At 46.2% G+C, this 18,274-nt stretch overlaps 1 protein-coding gene across 1 annotated transcript in view; it reads right to left on the minus strand.

Moving 5' to 3' along the window:
- Positions 1–18,274, minus strand: part of USP42 (ubiquitin specific peptidase 42) — a 46,389-nt gene that overhangs the window by 13,235 nt on the left and 14,880 nt on the right. Inside the window, 8 exon segments of the mRNA XM_047779505.1 lie at positions 1,709–1,809; positions 2,293–2,433; positions 3,188–3,299; positions 5,216–5,298; positions 8,963–9,033; positions 10,011–10,078; positions 10,936–11,038; positions 14,907–15,017. Coding sequence (XP_047635461.1) covers positions 1,709–1,809; positions 2,293–2,433; positions 3,188–3,299; positions 5,216–5,298; positions 8,963–9,033; positions 10,011–10,078; positions 10,936–11,038; positions 14,907–15,017 — 790 coding nt within the window.

Consider the following 18,274-nt stretch of genomic DNA (forward strand, 5'->3'; position numbering starts at 1 on the left):
CCCGCAACCTCATGGTTCCTAGTCGGATTCGTTAACCACTGCGCCACGACGGGAACTCCTATTTTTAGATTTTTTTAATCTAACCTTTGTTCTTTTTCTTTTTAGGGCTGTACCCGCAGCATATGGAGGTTCCCAGGCTAGGGGTCAAATGAGAGCTACAGCTGCCGGCCTACACCACAGCTCACGGCAACACCGGATCCTTAACCCACTGAGTGGGGCCAGGGATTGAATCCGTGTCCTCATGGATCCTAGTAGGGTTTGTTACCACTGAGCCACAACGGGAACTTCCAATTTAACTTTTTAAATAACAAACTTCTCCATCAGATTTCAAACGGAAATGGAGACCAGAAACGAGACAAAGGCAAAGGCAACAAGTGATGCGTCTCAGCCCTCCGGAGTCCAGCATCCTCAAGGATCCTAGTCGGGTTCAAAACCCACCGGGCCGCAGTGGGAACTCCTGAGCCTTTCGAAGCTGACTGCAGAACACTCGGGAGAGCCCCCTGTGCTGTGCAGCGGGTCCCGTTCCACCTACGGTAGCGAGCACAGGGCAAATGGTACTTCTAACCGTGTGTTCTGAGGATGCCACTATCTGGAAGCTATCTTTCTTCTGTTTATGTTTTTCTAATTATAAACACGTATTATCGTAGAAAACTCTGTACTATCCTAAAAAGTCATAAGCAAACACAGCGTGCCTGACCTCACCCCTTTGAGGCACCTACTATTGCGGCTTAGCGGCTCATCCTGCAGGCTCTGGCCTACACAGATGTCTTCAGTGCCAACGTGGCAAATTTCAAACCACTCTTCCTCCATACATAGAGCACTGTGTCATATCATCTTTTAAAAGTTTTTAGTAAAAATCATTTTTTTTCTTTTTTGCCTCTTTTTTTCCCCCCTTAGGACCACACCCACGGCACATGGAAGTCCGCGGGCTAGGGGGGGGATTGGCGCTACAGCTGCCAGCCTACGCGACAGCCACAGCCACCCTGGATCTGAGCTGAGTCTGCGACCCACACCACAGCTCATGGCAACGCCGGATCCTTAACCCACTGAGTGAGGTCAGGGATCGACCACGTCCTCATGGATACTAGTTGGGTTCGTTAATGCTGAGCCACAATGGGAACTCCTAAAAAGCACTTTCAATAGCTGCACTGTATTTCAACATGGATGGGCTCCAATTTATATGCTCTTCTACTGTTGCTGGAAATTTCAGGATGTTTTAATTTCCAGCTACTGCAAACAAACACCCTGGAGCACACTATTCCAGGCCATACATTTCTGGAAATGGACTTAGCGAGTCAGAGCTGCAGCAACAGCGGGGTTGCTGGTGCTGGCCCAAGCCTGGCCCGGGAAGGGGACTGGCTGCCTGTGCTCAATGGTAGAGAGATGACTGCACCCAGGTTCTCAAGAGTCCCCTTCCCAGGGCCTCTACTCACTGGCCCCCTGGCCTGCAGGGCCCCCAGCCCCCGGTCTGCTGCCAGCAGCAGAAGCTTGCCCCCTCGGCTACCACATTCTGCACGTTTCTTTGTTAATCTGCCAAAGAGCTGGGGAGCTAAATCAAACTCATGGTCTACACTCAAGCACTGCCTTCCCACCCCTCCCTGCATCATTAAGGTGCTATTTAGACAAACGACACTGAATTTAAGTACGCTGAAGAGATGAAGAGAAAGGACGTAACAGAAACGGTGAACACTGGCTTTCCTGACATTACCTGATGTAAAAGAGAACGTAGGCTTGCTGACTGAGTACCGATCGAATGTCACTGGTGGATACGATGGAGTCATTCATTTGGTACCAGAGGCCATTGCTAGCCTGCAAGAGAGCCAGTAAGAGACGTCAGATACAACCGGGTAAACAGGGAGTAGCCATCCAGCAACTCAGAGAAACGTAAGAAAAACGGACTTCTGGAGTTCCCTGGTAGCCTAACGGTTAAGGATTCGGTATTGTCACCGCTATGTCTCGGGTTTGATGCCTGGCCCAGAAACTTCCACGTGCCACAAGCACAGCCAAAAAAGAAAAGAAAAGAAAAATAAGCTTTCATGTGTTCTGTTTTGTTTTGCTTGGCTGCACCCAGAGCATATGGAAGTTCCCGGGCCCGGGATCAAACCTGCAATACGGTAGTGACCGGAGTCACAGCAGTGAGGCCAGATCCTTAACCTGCTGGGCCACACAGGAAGTCCAAGGGCTTTCACACTTTAACTGTGAGAGCCCCACTTTTCCTCGCTGGAACACCAGGGCGATCTTACTTCACTTAATGTAACAATAATAGTTATTAGCAAAACCCACACGGCTTACTTTTATGTAGCAGAAGTAATGGCCAGCATGGCAATTAAAACCAGTGTGCACCAGTACTGCATACAAGACGTAGACAATCGGTTCGCCATTTGGCTGAGACATGTATGGTCGGATATCGAGATACTCCGGATATTTCACATCCTACACAGGAAGGGAGAGGGGAAAAAGGAGGATCATTTCCGAAGGCAAATCATCCTACCCAGGCAGGTGCAAGGCAGGGGACCCACAGAGCACCATACCCCACGATGTTCCAGCAGAAACCTGACAGGCCAAAGACAGAATAAACCCAGAGCATACCTGCACCTAAGTGTCTTTTTAATGCAATCCCACTCATTTCTTTATCTCTTTTAAACAGTAAGGATCCACATTAAGTGAATTCTCCCAATCCATCAGAGGAGACACTAACAAGCATAACTCTGGACTTGAGTCACTTCTTTTTAAGAATTCAGCAAGGGCTGTTTCTTAGGCATGCTACTGAGTTTCTGACCACTTTCGATATTCACAAAGTAGAAAGATAATGGGAAAATTCAGCGTACTACCAACCCGAAAACAAACTCTGATGAAATAACAGCGAGATCTGGCAGGAAAACCCTCTTTGGATTTGAAATGACACGAGCCCTCCCTGCATCCACGCATGGCCGTCACCGACCATGAAGCCCACCTGCAGACCAGTTGTATCTTCAGAAAGGCTAACCAGCTAAATGATATAGAAAAAAACACATACGCTCATAAACACACCTGTCAAACTCCTAGCTCAATTCTCTGACATTTTTTCCCATGACCAAGTGCTGGAAGATCTTAGAAAACCCGGTAATAAAACTGTTCGATTTAGCTGCTGACACTTAAGCCGTGAAGGGCTTGACAGAAATGGTTATTAATAATGTTATCTACTTACCTTAGCAATTTTTCCACCGGTAAAATTTGCAAAACGTTTCAGAGAAAGTGTAAGAACATTAGAGGATCTGTGTATAGTGAACCTCTTTGAAGCTGGAACCATCTTTTTACATCTTGGAAAAAAAACAGAAACAGAGGATTAAAGTGATGAATTTTTTTGGAATGTGGTTTTTTAGTCTTTCCCTTGTTATTTCCCTGAAACATTCCAAATGCAGTTGCTAAAAGAAGGCTACTAGATGAGAAACACCACAGCTTTTAATCAACAGAGAAAATACCAAAAATTACAATACAGGGGAAATCGCTCAACAAGCACGAAAGAAAAAAGGACAGTTCTGAAATGCCATGTAATACAGGTCACTGATAATGTAAGTCAGGCTAACCTAAGTTTCTCTCAATTCAAAGCAAAGCGAAAAACCAGCTGGTACAATTCTGTGAAAACAGAGCCCAGATACCAAAGGAAGAAAGTAAAGGCTAGAAAAGTCCATGGAGCTTAAACAAAGGAGACGTCCCCACGGTCCTGAGAGCAAGGGCGCCTTCTGCACCACAAAATGAACCCAGGTGCTCACACTCCCATTCTGGCATTTTTTTTAACAATAAGTTTTTTTAATTTATTATTATTATTATTATTATATATTTCTTGGCTGCACTCACCCACACGGAAGTTCCTGGGCCAGAGATCAAATCCGAGCCACAGCTGCAACCTACACCACAGCTGAGACAATGATAGATCCTTGACCCACAGCGGTGGGCCAGTAAGTATTTTTAAATTAAGGTTGTACACTGTTTTTTTAGACATGATGCTATGACACACTTAACAGGTTACAGTGAAGTGCAGACAGAGCTTTTTTATGTGCTAGGAAATGAAAAAATCCACTGGACTAGCTTTGAGGTTCGCTTTATTGTGTTCGTTTGGGAACCAAACACTCACTCTCCCCAAGATTTATCTGTACCCTATAACCATGATTTTTATCTGTATTTCCTAACTTAAAAATGAAAATCTGGAATTCCTGTCGTGGCTGAGCAGAATCTAACATCCATGAGGATGCAGGTTCGATCCCTGGCCTCGCTCAGTGGGTTAAGGATCTGGCATTGCCATGAGCTGTGGTGTGGGTCACAGACATGGCTCGAATCCAGTGTTGCTGTGGCTGTGCTGTAGGCTGTTGGCTACAGTTCTGATATGACCCCTAGCCTGGGAACTTCCGTATGCTGCAGGTGTGGTCCTTAAAAAAGAAAAAAAGAAAAAAAAAGACTACTTAAAACATATGAAGCAAGGCTTTTTAAAAATAAGCTGTCTTGGGAGTTTCCGTCATGGCACAGCGGAAACGAATCTGACTAGGAACCATAAGGTTGCAGGTTCGATCCCTGGCCTCCCTCAGTGGGTTAAGGATCTGGCGTTGCCGTGAGCTGTGGTGTAGGTCGCAGACATGGCCTGGATCCCCGGTTGCTGTGGCTGTGGCACAGGCCGGCAGCTGTAGCTCTGATTTGACCCCTAGCCTGGGAACCTCCATATGCCGTGGGTGCGACCCTAAAAAACAAGCAAAAAAAGAAAACAGGTTCTCTTGACTATATGGGGACACAGTACAGGATAATTAAAAGTCAAGGTTTCTAGAAGAAACTACCCCAACTCCTGGGAAACAACCACATTAAAGAGAGATCCTTAACCACTCCGGGAGAAAAGTGACTCCCCACTCACCCCAACCTGTCATACTGTGCCCCGAGCCATACCTCACAGGCTACAGCCCTCACCGGGGGCAAGTGGCTACCTTCCCTCTCCCTCCCACCAGCCTCCCCGGGCCCCTGAGGGCACAAGGGTGCACACCTCTATCCAGTGTAAACATTGAGATGCTATGTGCTCTGGCCCTGAAGGAATAGAGACCCAGTGTCTCCACAAACTGGAAGCTACAGGGACTCTCAGTGGGCTGGTCACACACCAAACTTTCTTAAACCAAGCGATCCACAGCAACTGCCACCCACACGTGCCGTGCCCCCCCCACCCCCCTGCAGCGGCCACCTGTACCACCCTCCGTACTTGCTGCACTTGTAGGAGTTTTCTCCATCAAGCTGTTCCGGCTTCACAAACTGCTCCAATGCCTTGGTGACACTCTGAGCAGCCTGGGACAGAAAAGCATCAACACCATGTTATCACTGTCACTTGTTGGGGGAAAAAACAAGACAACTAGAAAGTATAAAAGCAAATATGGGAGTTCCTGTCGTGGCTCAGTGGTTGGCAGATCCGACTGGGAACCATGAGGTTGCAGGTTCGATCCCTGGCCTTGCTCAGTGGGTTGGGGATCCGGCGTTGCCGTGAGCTGTGGTGTGGGTCGCAGACACGGCTTGGATCCCGCGTTGCTGTGGCTCTGGCGTAGGCTGGTGGCTACAGCTCTGATTAGACCTCTAGCCTAGGAACCTCCATACGCCGTGGGAGCGGCCCTGGAAAAGGCAAAAGGATGAAAAAAAAAAAGCAAATGTGAATTTTTACCAAAAAAGAAAATTTACTTTTATTATGATGCTCACTGTTATGCATGTACACACCAAATTATTTCCCCTCCCATTAAAAAAAGGAGCAAGGGAACCCTCCTACACTGTCGGTGGGAATATAAGTTGGTACGACCGCTATGAAAGACAGATCAACTACCATATGATCCAGCAATCCCACTCCTGGGCATATAATATCCACACAAAACTACAATACAAAAAGATGCATGCACCTCTATGTTCACAGCAGCACTATGCACAATAGCCACGATACGGAAACAACTTAAATGTCCACTGACAGACAATAGGTTAAGAAGATGTGGTGCATATACAAAGTGGAATACTACTCAGCCATAACAAAAGAACGAAATAATGCCATTTGCAGCAACATGGATGCAACTTCTCATTCTAAGTGAATAAGTCAGAAAGAAGACAGGAATTCCCGTCATGGCTTAGTGGTTAACGAACCCAACTAGGATCCATGAGGACACAGTTTTGATTCCTGGCCTCGCTTAGTGGGTTAGGGATCCCGCATTGCGGGGAGCTGTGGTGTAGGTCACAGATGCGGCTTGGATCCTCCGTGGCTGTGGCTGTGGCGTAGGCCAGCCACTGTAGCTCCTATTCAACCCCTAGCCTGGGGACTTCCATATGCTGAGGGTGCAGTCTTAAAAAGCCAAAAAAAAAAAAAAAAGAAAAAAAAAGAATTAGGGGAGTTCCCGTCGTGGCGCAGTGGTTAACGAATCCGACTAGGAACCATGAGGTTGCGGGTTTGGTCCCTGCCCTTGCTCAGTGGGTTAACGATCCAGCATTGCCGTGAGCTGTGGTGTAGGTTGCAGACACGGCTCGGATTCCACGTTGCTGTGGCTCTGGCATAGGCCAGTGGCTACAGCTCCAATTTGACCCCTAGCCTGGGACCCTCCATATGCCGCGGGAGCGGCCCAAGAAATAGCAACAACAACAACAACAACAACAACAAAAAAAGACAAAGGACAAAAAAAAAAAAAGAAAGAGAAAGACAAATACTGTATGATACCACTCATACGTGGAGTCTAAAATGCGGCACATGGCGTTCCATCATGGCTCAGTGGTTAACGAATCCGACTAGGAACCATGATGTTTCGGGTTCGATCCCTGGACTCACTCAGTGGGTTAAGGATCTGGAATTGCTGTGAGCTGTGGTGTAGGTTGCAGATGTGGCTTGTGGCTTGGATCCTGCGTTGCTGTGGCTCCGGCATAGGCTAGCAGCTACAGCTCCGATTCGACCCCTAGCCTGGGAACCTCCATAGGCCGAGGGAGCAGCCCAAGAAAATGGCAAAAAGACAAAAAAAAAAAAAAAAAGAAAGAAAAAAAAAGTGGCACAAATGAACCTACCTACAGAACAAAAACAGACTCACATAGACAAACAGACTTGTGGTTACCACAGGGGAGGGGACGGGGAGGGAGAGGAATGGACTGAGAGTCTGGGGTCAGTCGATGCAAACTACTATAATTAGAAAGGCTAAGCAATGAGGTCCTACTGCACAGCACAGGGAACTATATCCAATCTCTTGTGACAGAACATGATGGAAGGTAACGTAAGAACAAGAACGTGCATATGTATGACTGGGTCACTCTGCTGAAGAGCAGAAATTGACACAACACTGTAATCAACTGCACTTTAATTTTAAAACTTTTTAAAAAAAGAGCTGATTTTTTTTCTTTTTGTCTTTTTAGGGCTGCACCTGCGGCATATGGAAGTTCCCAGGCTAGGGGTAGAATCAGAGCTACAGCTGCCAGCCTACACCACAGCCACAGCAACGCCAGATCTGAGCCACTTCTGTGACCCACGCCACAGCAGCTCATAGCAACGCCAGATCCTTAACCCACTGAACAAGGCCAGAGATCAAACCTGGATACTAGTCAGGTTCATTACCACTGAGCCACGACAGGAACTCCAAAACAGAACAGATTAAAGTTAACATAAATATGTGAAGAGGTTGCCTGCTGCAGCATTACTTAAATAGCATAAAACTGGAAACAAGCCAAGCATCTACCAGAGAGATCTCCATACACAGAAGGCGGCCCAGGCAAAACGAAACGGACACAGCAAGTGGCCAAATAGAGCAAAGGCGCAATCCCATGCCTACAAACAGTGAGTGAGTGCTCTGGGACAGTTCACATCCAACTCTTATCAAGAGTTCATTCTGAGGGGCTGGGTCTCACACATCTCTGCACTGTTGCTCACTTTTCTCATCAGCATGTATTATGCTTGTACTCAGAAAAACAAAAGCTTAAGAGCAACAAAAAACCAAAAGTTGAGATAATGCAGAAGCAAACAGTTTCCAAAGAATAACAACCCTCTAGGAGTTCCCACTGCGGCACAGCAGAAACAAATCCAACTAGGAACCATGAGGTTTTGGGTTCGATCTCTGGCCTCGCTCAGTGGGTTAGGGATGCAGCGTTGTTGTGAGCTGTGTGGTGTAGTCGCAGACAAGGCTCAGATCCCGAGTTGCTGTGGCTGTGATGTAGGCTGGCAGCTGTGGCTTCGACTGGACCCCTAGCCTGGGAACCTCCATGTGCTGCCTGCCGGTACAGCCCTAAAAACACAAAAGACAAAAGACAAAAAAAAAGAATAACCATCTAAATTTGGCTAATATAGGCATCAGAATCTGGTTTTTATTAAGTGAAAACTCAAAGGGTAATAAAACTATTAAATGTTATAAGTTTTTATGATGCTTAATACAAAGCTTAAATAATGTCCTCTAAAGTCTTAGCATATTAAGTTTTTCTATTCATATTCTCTAACAGTTTTAGTCTAAATTATAAATGAAGGAGTTCTCATCATGGTGCAGCGGAAACGACTCCGACTAGAAACCATGAGGTTTCAGGTTTGATCCCTGGCCTCACTCAGTGGGTCAAGGATCCAGCGTTGCTGTGAGATACTGTATAGGTCGCAGACGTGACTCAGATTTGGCATTGCTGTGTCTCTGGTGTAGGTCGGTGGCTACAGCTCCGATTCAGCCCCCTCGCCTGGGAACCTCCATATGCCTTGGGTGCAGCCCTAAAAAGACGAAAGATAAATAAACTAAATTATAAGTGAAATATAAATACATAAAGTTACATAAAGTATGACTGACTGATTTTTTTTTTTTTTGGCCACACTGACAGCATGCGGAAGTTCCACGGATCCAACCCGTGCCAGAGCAGCAACCTGAGCCACAGTAATGACAACGCTGGATCCCTACCCTGCTAAGCCACCAAGGAGCTCCTGATTTTTTTTTTTTTTATCTTAACCAACACCCACAAACATTATTAAACTTACCTTAATTTCCAATGTTATATCGAGATATGGATCAAAAGTATCTGAAACACCTTTGCAATTTAAACATTTGACTGAAATAGAAATAAAATGCAAAGTATAAGCAAAATTATGCGAAGGATAATTATCACGGCAGCACCAACTACTGAAATGACAGAACAGAAATACTACCACATGGTAAAAAATTAACACAGTGGACTTGTTTCTTCTAATAGATTGGGGAAAAAAAGTTAATGGTACACAGTGAGAGTCACTAACTTGGTCCACACACACTGCTGGTTGGAGGTGTAAACTGGTACTACCTCTTGAAAGAAAAAGGGAGAATCCAATTCTTTTTTTTTTTTCTTTTAGGGCTGCTCCCATGGCATATGGACGTTCCCAGGGTAGGGGTCAAATTGGAGCTGCAATTGCCGGCCTAGGCCACAGTCATGGCAATGCCAGATCTGACCCCTGTCTGTGACCTACAGGCCAACGCAATGCTGGATCCTTAACCTACGGAGAGGGGCTAGGGGTCGAACCTGCATCCTCATGGATACTAGTAGGTTCGTTACTGCTGAGTCACAAAGGGAACTCTGAGAATCAAAATTTAAAACACACGCACCCTCTGATAAGGAAATTGTAACAAATTTATCCTACGTATGGACACTTGTACATGGACATAAAGGCATGCACATCCAAGGATGTTCAATGAAGCACTGATGGTAATAACAGCGACAAAAATTAGAAACAACCTAAATATCCACTGATAGGGAACTAAAATAAATGGAATACTATGCAACCCTGAAAACTATGTTAGACCTGCGTGTACTGAAATGTAAGGTTTCCAATGTGAAAAGAAACGTCAAAGGAATGTACCTAATATGCTCCAGTCTGTTCATGCCTAGACAACTACTGGAAAGATAAACCACACACTGGGAGAGGGGCTGCCTCCAAGGATGGGGGAGGGGAGACTGGGCGGAAGGGAGACACGTTTCCATGATTAACGCTTTCGAACTGCTGGCATTTTTTAAACAACATGCTGTATCAGATCAACTTTTAAACAAAAGTTTACCTCTAGATCTTAGGTATCCTCCAAATATCTGACAAACGAGTGTGGTAGCCTGGGTATGTCTGTCTAATCTGAAAAAGTCAAACAGTAAAATGAGCTAAGATTACAAATGCCATGACCAGATTTTAAAAGCATGTATATCTATAATAGGACTGGAACTCAAACAGGGGAGCCCCGCAGTATGTGTGGTAGCCAGGAAACAGCCTTGCCTGACCACACACAGAGAAGGTCTGGGGTGAGACAGGAAAAGAGGTACGATTGTATTAAGAGGGACTTTGCAATTACGGCATGAATGTGGCCCTGAAGCAAGTCCCAAGAGGAAACTGCCCTAAGCAGGGCTGCCATACAGAGCATGAGGACCCTGGAGAAGGCAGGGACCAGAGCACGCTCTGTTCTGCAGCCCACCAGCCAGACGACGACAGCCCTGGCCGAGGCCGTGCTGGCAGCAGCGGGAATGGAAGGGCTATTCAGGCAACAAGTGGGTTAGGACTTGGTATCTAATGGTTTCTCCAATCTTCCTCTTGAGCCCAAACTTAGACTTTAAAGGAAAAACTGCAGAAATTGGTAACCAATCAGAGTGCGAAAGATACAGGGAACAAATACAGATTTTGAAGGCTAGAGATGAACCGAGAAAACGTCGGCACACCAAGGAGAAGCGGTTAGTTTTCATCTGCAGAGGGATGCAGACATTAAAATAATGGCGGGACCAATATTCATTTCCTGACATTTATAATTAAATCTAAATTATTATAGTAAGCACACCTTTTAAATTTTCAACCGTTTGGAAATAATGCAAATCACTTGTGGACAAGGCAGTGCACCGTCAAAGGTGGAGCAGACAGAGAGCTTGGCACACCCACGTGAGAAAGGTGCCACGGAGCTCAGGCGAGGGGCGGGGCGGAGGGGACCGACGCTGTGCTGTACTTACTTATTGCTGCCGTTCAAGCACGCTTTCTGCATAGCATCAACAGTGTACTGAAGGAATTCATGGGCATCTTCTTGGTTTCCAAAGCGGAAGTGCCTGGCGATACCTACAAAGTTCGAGGAAAGACAAAGCTGTATCATCACATAGGATATGCCCGGGCTGCACTCCCCGCCCAAGTTTTATCTGATGGCAATATGTTGGCTTCAAAACACCTGATAATTATTTTATGAAGAAACAGCATTAACACGCTCCCCCGAGAACAGCGAGGACCAGGCCCTTGAGACCCTTGGAAGCTCACGTGGACGAGGCGTTCCGGAGCGCCCAGAGACGCTGTGTCTCATGCAGTAAAATTACACTTCAATAGACTCAACCTTGGCTGTACCGTCTCAAAAACTTGTCCCAAATATCATGTGAGTGCACACACCTTAAATTTGGTGCTGAGACCTCCCGGAGAATCCACGTGAAACATCGACGTGTGAACTTACCTAAAGTCTACCCCCAAACCTACAGAATAGAGTCTCGACGGCACGGTGACAGTTCAGTTCTCCTTTTCTGTCTTTCTTTTTTTTAGGGCTGCGCCTGAGGCATATGGAAGTTCCCAGGCTAGGGGTCTAATCGGTGCTACAGCTGCCAGCCTACACCCCAGCCACAGCCACACTGGATCCGAGCCGCGACTGCGACCTACACCACGGCTCACGGCAACACCGGATCCTTAACCCACAGAGCGAGGCCAGGGATCGAACATGCATCCTCATGGATGCCAGTCAGGTTCGTTAACTGCTGAGCCACAACAAGAACTCCTCAGTCCTATTTCCAACTGACACAAAATTACATGATGATGAAAAACAACACAAAAGTATAAAGAATACACAGAGAATCTTATATGTATGCATATATGTAAATATATATTAACTTGAATCATACGCAATTCCCAATATTCCACCAGTTCTGACCTACAAAAAGGACAATGTCGTTATTGAATCATACATGTATTTGGAATTGGGGATGGGATGGAGTGTTATTTTCACGCATGTACATATACACAACAACGACATTCTCTGTTTTTTTAATGGTCAACCCTGCGACATATTGAAGTTCCTAGGCTAGGGGTCGAATCCGAGCTGCAGCTGCCGACCTACGCTACAGCCACAGCAATGCCAGACCCAACCTGTATCTGCGACCTAGGCCCTAGCTTGTGACAATGCTGGATCCTTAACTCACTGAGCTTGGCCAGGGATCCAACCTGTATCCTCAGAGACATTATGTCAGGTTCTTGACTCACTGAGCCACAACAGGACCTCCTGGGCCACAAACCCCTGCTGCAGTGACCTAAGCCGCTGCAGTGACCTAAGCCCCTGCAGTGAGAATGCTGCATCCTTAACCCATAAGAAAACTCCGAGTTCCCGTCGTGGCGCAGTGGTTAACGAATCCGACTAGGAACCATGAGGTTGCGGGTTCGGTCCCTGCCCTTGCTCAGTGGGTTAACGATTCAGCGTTGTCGTGAGCTGTGGTGTAGACTGCAGACGCGGCTCGGATCCCGCGTGGCTGTGGCTCTGGCGTAGGCCAGTGGCTACAGCTCTGATTTGACCCCTAGCCTGGGAACCTCCATGTGCCGAGGGAGCGGCCCAAAGAAATAGCAAAAAGACAAAAAAAAAAAATCGCTATATTTGAGGGATGCAGGGAAAAGGAGTGGGGATAAAATATGAGAGGTAAATGCTCAGAGTAGAAAGAAAGTAAATAATGTCTAGAGTTTAAAAAAAAAAAGAAAAAAAAAGAAAACTCCAATAAGGAGTTCCTTTGTGGCTCAGTGGTAACGAATCCGACTAGGATCCATGAGGATGCGGGTTCAATCCCTGGCCTCACTCAGTGGGTTAAGGATCTGCTGTTGCCATGAGCTGTACTGTGGGTCGTAGATGTGGCTCAGATCCTGCACTGCTGTGGCTCTGTCGTAGGCCAGCAGCTGTAGCTCCGATGAGACCCCTAGCCTGGGAACTTCCACATGCCATGGGTATGGACCTAAAAAGAAAAAGAAAGAAGGAAAAGAAAATTCCAACCAATGACATTCTCTTAAAGACTAGGTTTAAAAATATTAATCATGCCTGCTGAGTGTGTGTAATACATAATATAAACATATAACAAGCAAAATCACCACTAAAATTTTGTCAGGATCCAACAATGTTTAAAAATTTTCTGCACTGATTCCTCTGGACTGTTAATAATACAAAGGGCCAATATAACACCTCTTAATCTTTAGGAGCTTTTTAGGCAAAAGGATTATAGATTGTCACTGTGTAATTATCTACCAGTATAATTTACCCAGCTAGAACCAGATTAAGAGTGAGGTTTTTGTAGAGTTCCTTTGTGGTGCAGCAGGTTAAGGATCTGGTGTTGCCACTGCAGAGGCTCAGGTCAGTGCTGTGGCTTGGGTTCGATACCTGGCCCAGGACACCGTGGACAGAGCCAAAAAGAAAAAAAAATTAAATAGAAAAGGTGAGGACGGAGGAGTTACAGTCGTGGCTTAGCGGAAATGAATCTGACTAGCATTCATGAGGATGCAGGTTCGATCCCTGGCCTCACTCAGTGGGTTAAGGATCCAGTGTTGCCATGAGCTGTGGTGTAGGTTGCAGACTTGGCTTAGATCCTGTGTTCCTACAGCTGTGGTTTAGGCCGGCAGCTACAGCTCTGATTCGAGCCCTAGCCTGGGAACTTCTCTATACTGCAGGTCTGGCCATCAAAAAGAAAAGAAAGAAAAAAAAGGCAAAATTTATGCGTAAGTTATAAGTATAAAACTGTAAGAGTATATTAACCGGAGTTCCCGTCGTGGCACAGTGGTTAACGAATCCGACTAGGAACCATGAGGTTGCGGGTTCGGTCCCTGCCCTTGCTCAGTGGGTTAACGATCCGGCGTTGCCGTGAGCTGTGGTGTAGGTTGCAGACGCGGCTCGGATCCCGCGTTGCTGTGGCTCTGGCGTAGGCTGGTGGCTATGGCTCCAATTCGACCCCTAGCCTGGGAACCTCCATATGCCGCGGGAGCGGCCCAAGAAATAGCAACAACAACAACAACAACAAAAGACAAAAAAAAAAAAAAAAAAGAGTATATTAACCATTTTGATAATTCCTATCACTTCGTATAGTATAGTATAATACCCATTCATTTAATTAAAACTTATTGAAAACCATTTTTAAAAACCTGTGGGATAATATCAGAGTTAGTATTACTCAGCATAAAATCCAAATATCTAGGAAAACACCAGAAAACTTATCAATGATTTAATTAACAAATTGAGTCTATAGGAGTTCCCATGGTGGCACAGTGGGTTAAGGACCTGCTGTTGCCACAGCTGTGGTGTAGGTTGCAGCTGCGGCTCAGATTTGATCCCTCGGCTTGGGACTGTCCATATGCCATAGGTGTGGCCAAAAAAAAAATTGAGCTGTTTAAAAATTTTGTTTATATTAAACTAAATACCATCTTTAGGAGTTCCTGTCGTGGCTCAGTGGTTAACGAATCCAACTAGGAACCATGAGGTTGCGGGTTCGATCCCGGGCCTTGCTCAGTAGGTTAAGGATCCGGCGTTGCCGTGAGCTGTGGTGTAGGTTGGAGACGTGGCTTGGATCCCGCGTTGCTGTGGCTCTGGCGTAGGCGGGTGGCTACAGCTCCAATTAGACCCCTAGCCTGGGAACCTCCATATGCCACAGGAGCAACCCTAGAAAAGGCAAAAAGACAAAAAAATAAAATAAAATAATAAAAAAATAAATAAATACCATCTTTACTATATTATCATCTTGCTTTAGGTTTCAAAATGTGTTTATGTGGTAAGCGGTTTGCTAAGAATTTGTCATTCATTAAAGGTGCATTCATATACGATAAAATGTTCGTTTGCTGTAATACACAAGGGGCTCACCACATACCAGTGAGGTCGTTCAGACCAGTTAGCTAACAAATACCAGCAAAAACTGCTACAGAAGATACTTACGCCGCATCTCATTAATGACAAACATCGGTTTAATAACATCCCCAGGATTGCTGAGTGCCTGGGTGATATGTGCTTGCATGGTACACATCATACAAAATCCTTCTGCATGACCTGAAAGATAACAGACGAGAAGCCTCCAAATCAGCAAAAAATGACAGTGTACACATTAAGGGCTATTATAAATAAGGGCCACACTCCTAAAATAAGAATAAGAGCTTCTACGTGTCATGTGTTGAGCTATACACTTGTATTCATTTTCACTTAATTCTCTATTGAACCAAAGTGCTAAGTATATATTGGTTCTATTTCACAAGAAAAGAAACTGAGGCTCAGAGAGTTAAAAACTTGCCCAGTATCAAGCAGTTATTAAGGGGCAGACACATAATTATACCCTTCCAAAAGGTATTCAAATCATACCTTTCTAATTTCAAACCCTGTGCTCTTAACTATTGTCTATATGTCTAAAATAAGAATTTTTCTCCTCATACTACATTTGTCTCAAACAGTAAAAGATTGTCTCCTGTACACGACGTTCAAAATCTCTCTTTAAATAGTCTGGCTTTGGAGTTCCCTGGTGGTCTAGTAGTCAAGGATGTGGTGTTGTCACCGCTGTGGTGTGGGTTCAGTCCCTGGCTTGGGAACTTCCACGTGCCGCAGGTGCAGCTGAAAAAACAAAATAAGCAATAATAAAAACAATTTAAATATATGTTCTCGCTTTGTTGGCTACCTAGAGTGATCTCTACTGCATGTTCTTCTTCTACGATTTAAAAAAATAGGAAAACCACTCCTAGCTCAAGACTTCCTGGTGCTACTGGCACCCAGTGGGCAGGGCCACAAGGGCCGCTCGACATCCTAAAGAAAGCACACGGCAGTCCCCACAATCGAAAATCACCTGCTCCCAAACGCGAACCACACAAGCCAGGACACGCTGCCCAAGACTAAAGGCTGCACAGACCCTTGCCTAATGAAGCTTTAGAAGCCTCCAAAGGTCCAAACTATTTCCAATTAATTTAAAGTGTCCCAGAATAAAATTCAGAAACATTTGGAGGAATAAAACGAAAACCCAGCACCCAACAACATGAAATTCTAAACAAAGCGTACAAGGCATGCAGAAATGACCCATAAAGAGCAAATGAACAGAAACAAACCCAGAAATAACACAGACATGAGACTCAAAAAACAAAGACATTAAAAAATACATTACAGGATGGTGTTCCCTTGTGATGCAGCAGGTTAAGGATCCAGCACGGTAAAGCTATGGCTCAGGTCACTGCTGTGGCATGAGTTCAATCCCTGGCCCGGGAACTTCCATATGCTGCAGGTGTAGCCAAAAAAAAAAAAAAAGACATTTATATATACACACACACACACACACACACTCTCCTATGTTCGGGGAGGCAGAAAAGAGCAAGCGCATACGAAGGAGAAAGATGGAAATAGAGTCAAATCTACTTCAGAAATGAGAAGCAGGATCTCCAAGATGAAACACATACCAGGCAGAATAAATAATAAATTAGAAATAAAAGACGAAAAGATTAGTGGACTAGAAAACTTAGCCACAGAAGTTATCTAGAATGAAAAACACACACAGAAACAGACCTAAAAAAAAACAGCAACAGAACAACAACAACGAAAGCCTATCCGTGAGCTCTGGGACTACTTCGCGTTGTCCCTAATATCCATGTAATTGGAATCTGAAGGCGAAGGCAAAGAACAAGCACCGTAAGACGCAGCGTCGGTCTACAAAGGGAGAGCACGCCGGGGACTTTACAGTGAGGGAGTCTGCTCTTTCTTCCGCTTGGTGTGTGTTTCATCGCGGAGATGCTACGCTTCCCTATTCCTCCCACACGTACAACAGAAAAATCCTGGACATTATATATAAAGCGAACACAAGAAAGCTGTGAAAGGTAGAGAGACAAAGAACAGCCAGCAAATTCAGAAGCCAAGGGACGACATGGCAGTGAGTTCCCTGGGTTTTCTTTTTTCTTTTTTTTTTTTTGTCTCTTTGTTCTTTCTTTGGGCCGCTCCTGCGGCATATGGAGGTTCCCAGGCTAGGGGTCAAATTGGATCTGTAGCCACCGGCCTATGCCAGAGCCACAGCAACGCGGGATCCGAGCCGCGTCTGCAACCTACACCACAGCTCACGGCCACGCCGGATCGTTAACCCACTGAGCAAGGGCAGGGATCGAACCCGCAACCTCCTGGTTCCTAGTCGGATTCGTTAACCACTGCGCCACGACGGGAACTCCTGGGTTTTCTTTGTGCCACATCTATTTTAGACGTGGAGCTGAAGAGGTGAGCAACCTGGAGACACCAACAAATGGAGGGAACAAAGCCGCAACGAAAGCCTGCTTTCTCGGGCCAGAGGACCAGGAAAGGGACAGCCTCGCAAGGCAGAAAACATGCAGACGAACACTGTTTTACCCGAGTCAAAAACTGAGGCGCCCACCCCTGCCCACGGCGGCAAAAGCCCAGTGAGGAGCCTCGCGGTCCATCTCCCAGGCTGTCACGAAGCATCCCGACCGACCCGCTAGTGCAGCGTGCACAAGGTACAGCAGGAATGGAAACTTCCACCCGCACCGAGTGAAAAGGACCACACCTCGTCCCACAGTGTCCGTGAGCAACAAATGGGGCAAGTCTGGACTTCGGCCCCCAAACCCAGTCATCAGGAGACAGCCCCCCACGTTATGTTACGTCAAATAAATCAAACACTGCCCGATGCGAAATCTAAAAAAATGCAGCAAACCAGTGAACATAACAAAAAGGAACACACTCAGAGATACAGAGGATAAATTACTGGTCACCCGTGGCGAGAGAGAGGCGGGAAGAGCCGTTAGGACAGGAGACGAGGAGATACACACCGCGGTGCACCAAACACGCTGCAAGGACGCAGCGTCACAACCCTGGGAGTAGACGCGATACTGTATCATCCAAAGAGACAGAGAGAAGCTGTGAGAGCACAGTCACGACATCTACGCCCCGCAACACTGTGCAGCAACACCGGAAGGACGGACGGAAGGAAGAAGGAAAGAGGCAGCGAAGGAGGGCGCAAAGGCAGGAAGAGGTGAAGGGAGGAAGCAGGCCTCCAACTCCCCGCCGAGTAGGGTCAGAATCGGGACCTTCGCCAGCACTCGGTGGTAAAGAGCCACCGCAGTGTCAGTGGGGAGCAGGAACGCCCACTCCCACCCAGCGGGAGCATGGAGCTCCAGTCCCCCCTTAACTGTCAACAGAGCCTGAGTGAGGAACCTGGACCTCTACCTCCACCCAGTATCACTCCCTTTGCCAGAATGCTGTCAGAAAAAGCCGGGTAGAACACACCTCAGGTAAGACCCAATATCTTATAACATGACACAAAAACGTTCAAGCAA

This window comes from Phacochoerus africanus, chromosome 5 (assembly GCF_016906955.1).
Source record: "Phacochoerus africanus isolate WHEZ1 chromosome 5, ROS_Pafr_v1, whole genome shotgun sequence".
Lineage (NCBI taxonomy): Eukaryota > Metazoa > Chordata > Mammalia > Artiodactyla > Suidae > Phacochoerus > Phacochoerus africanus.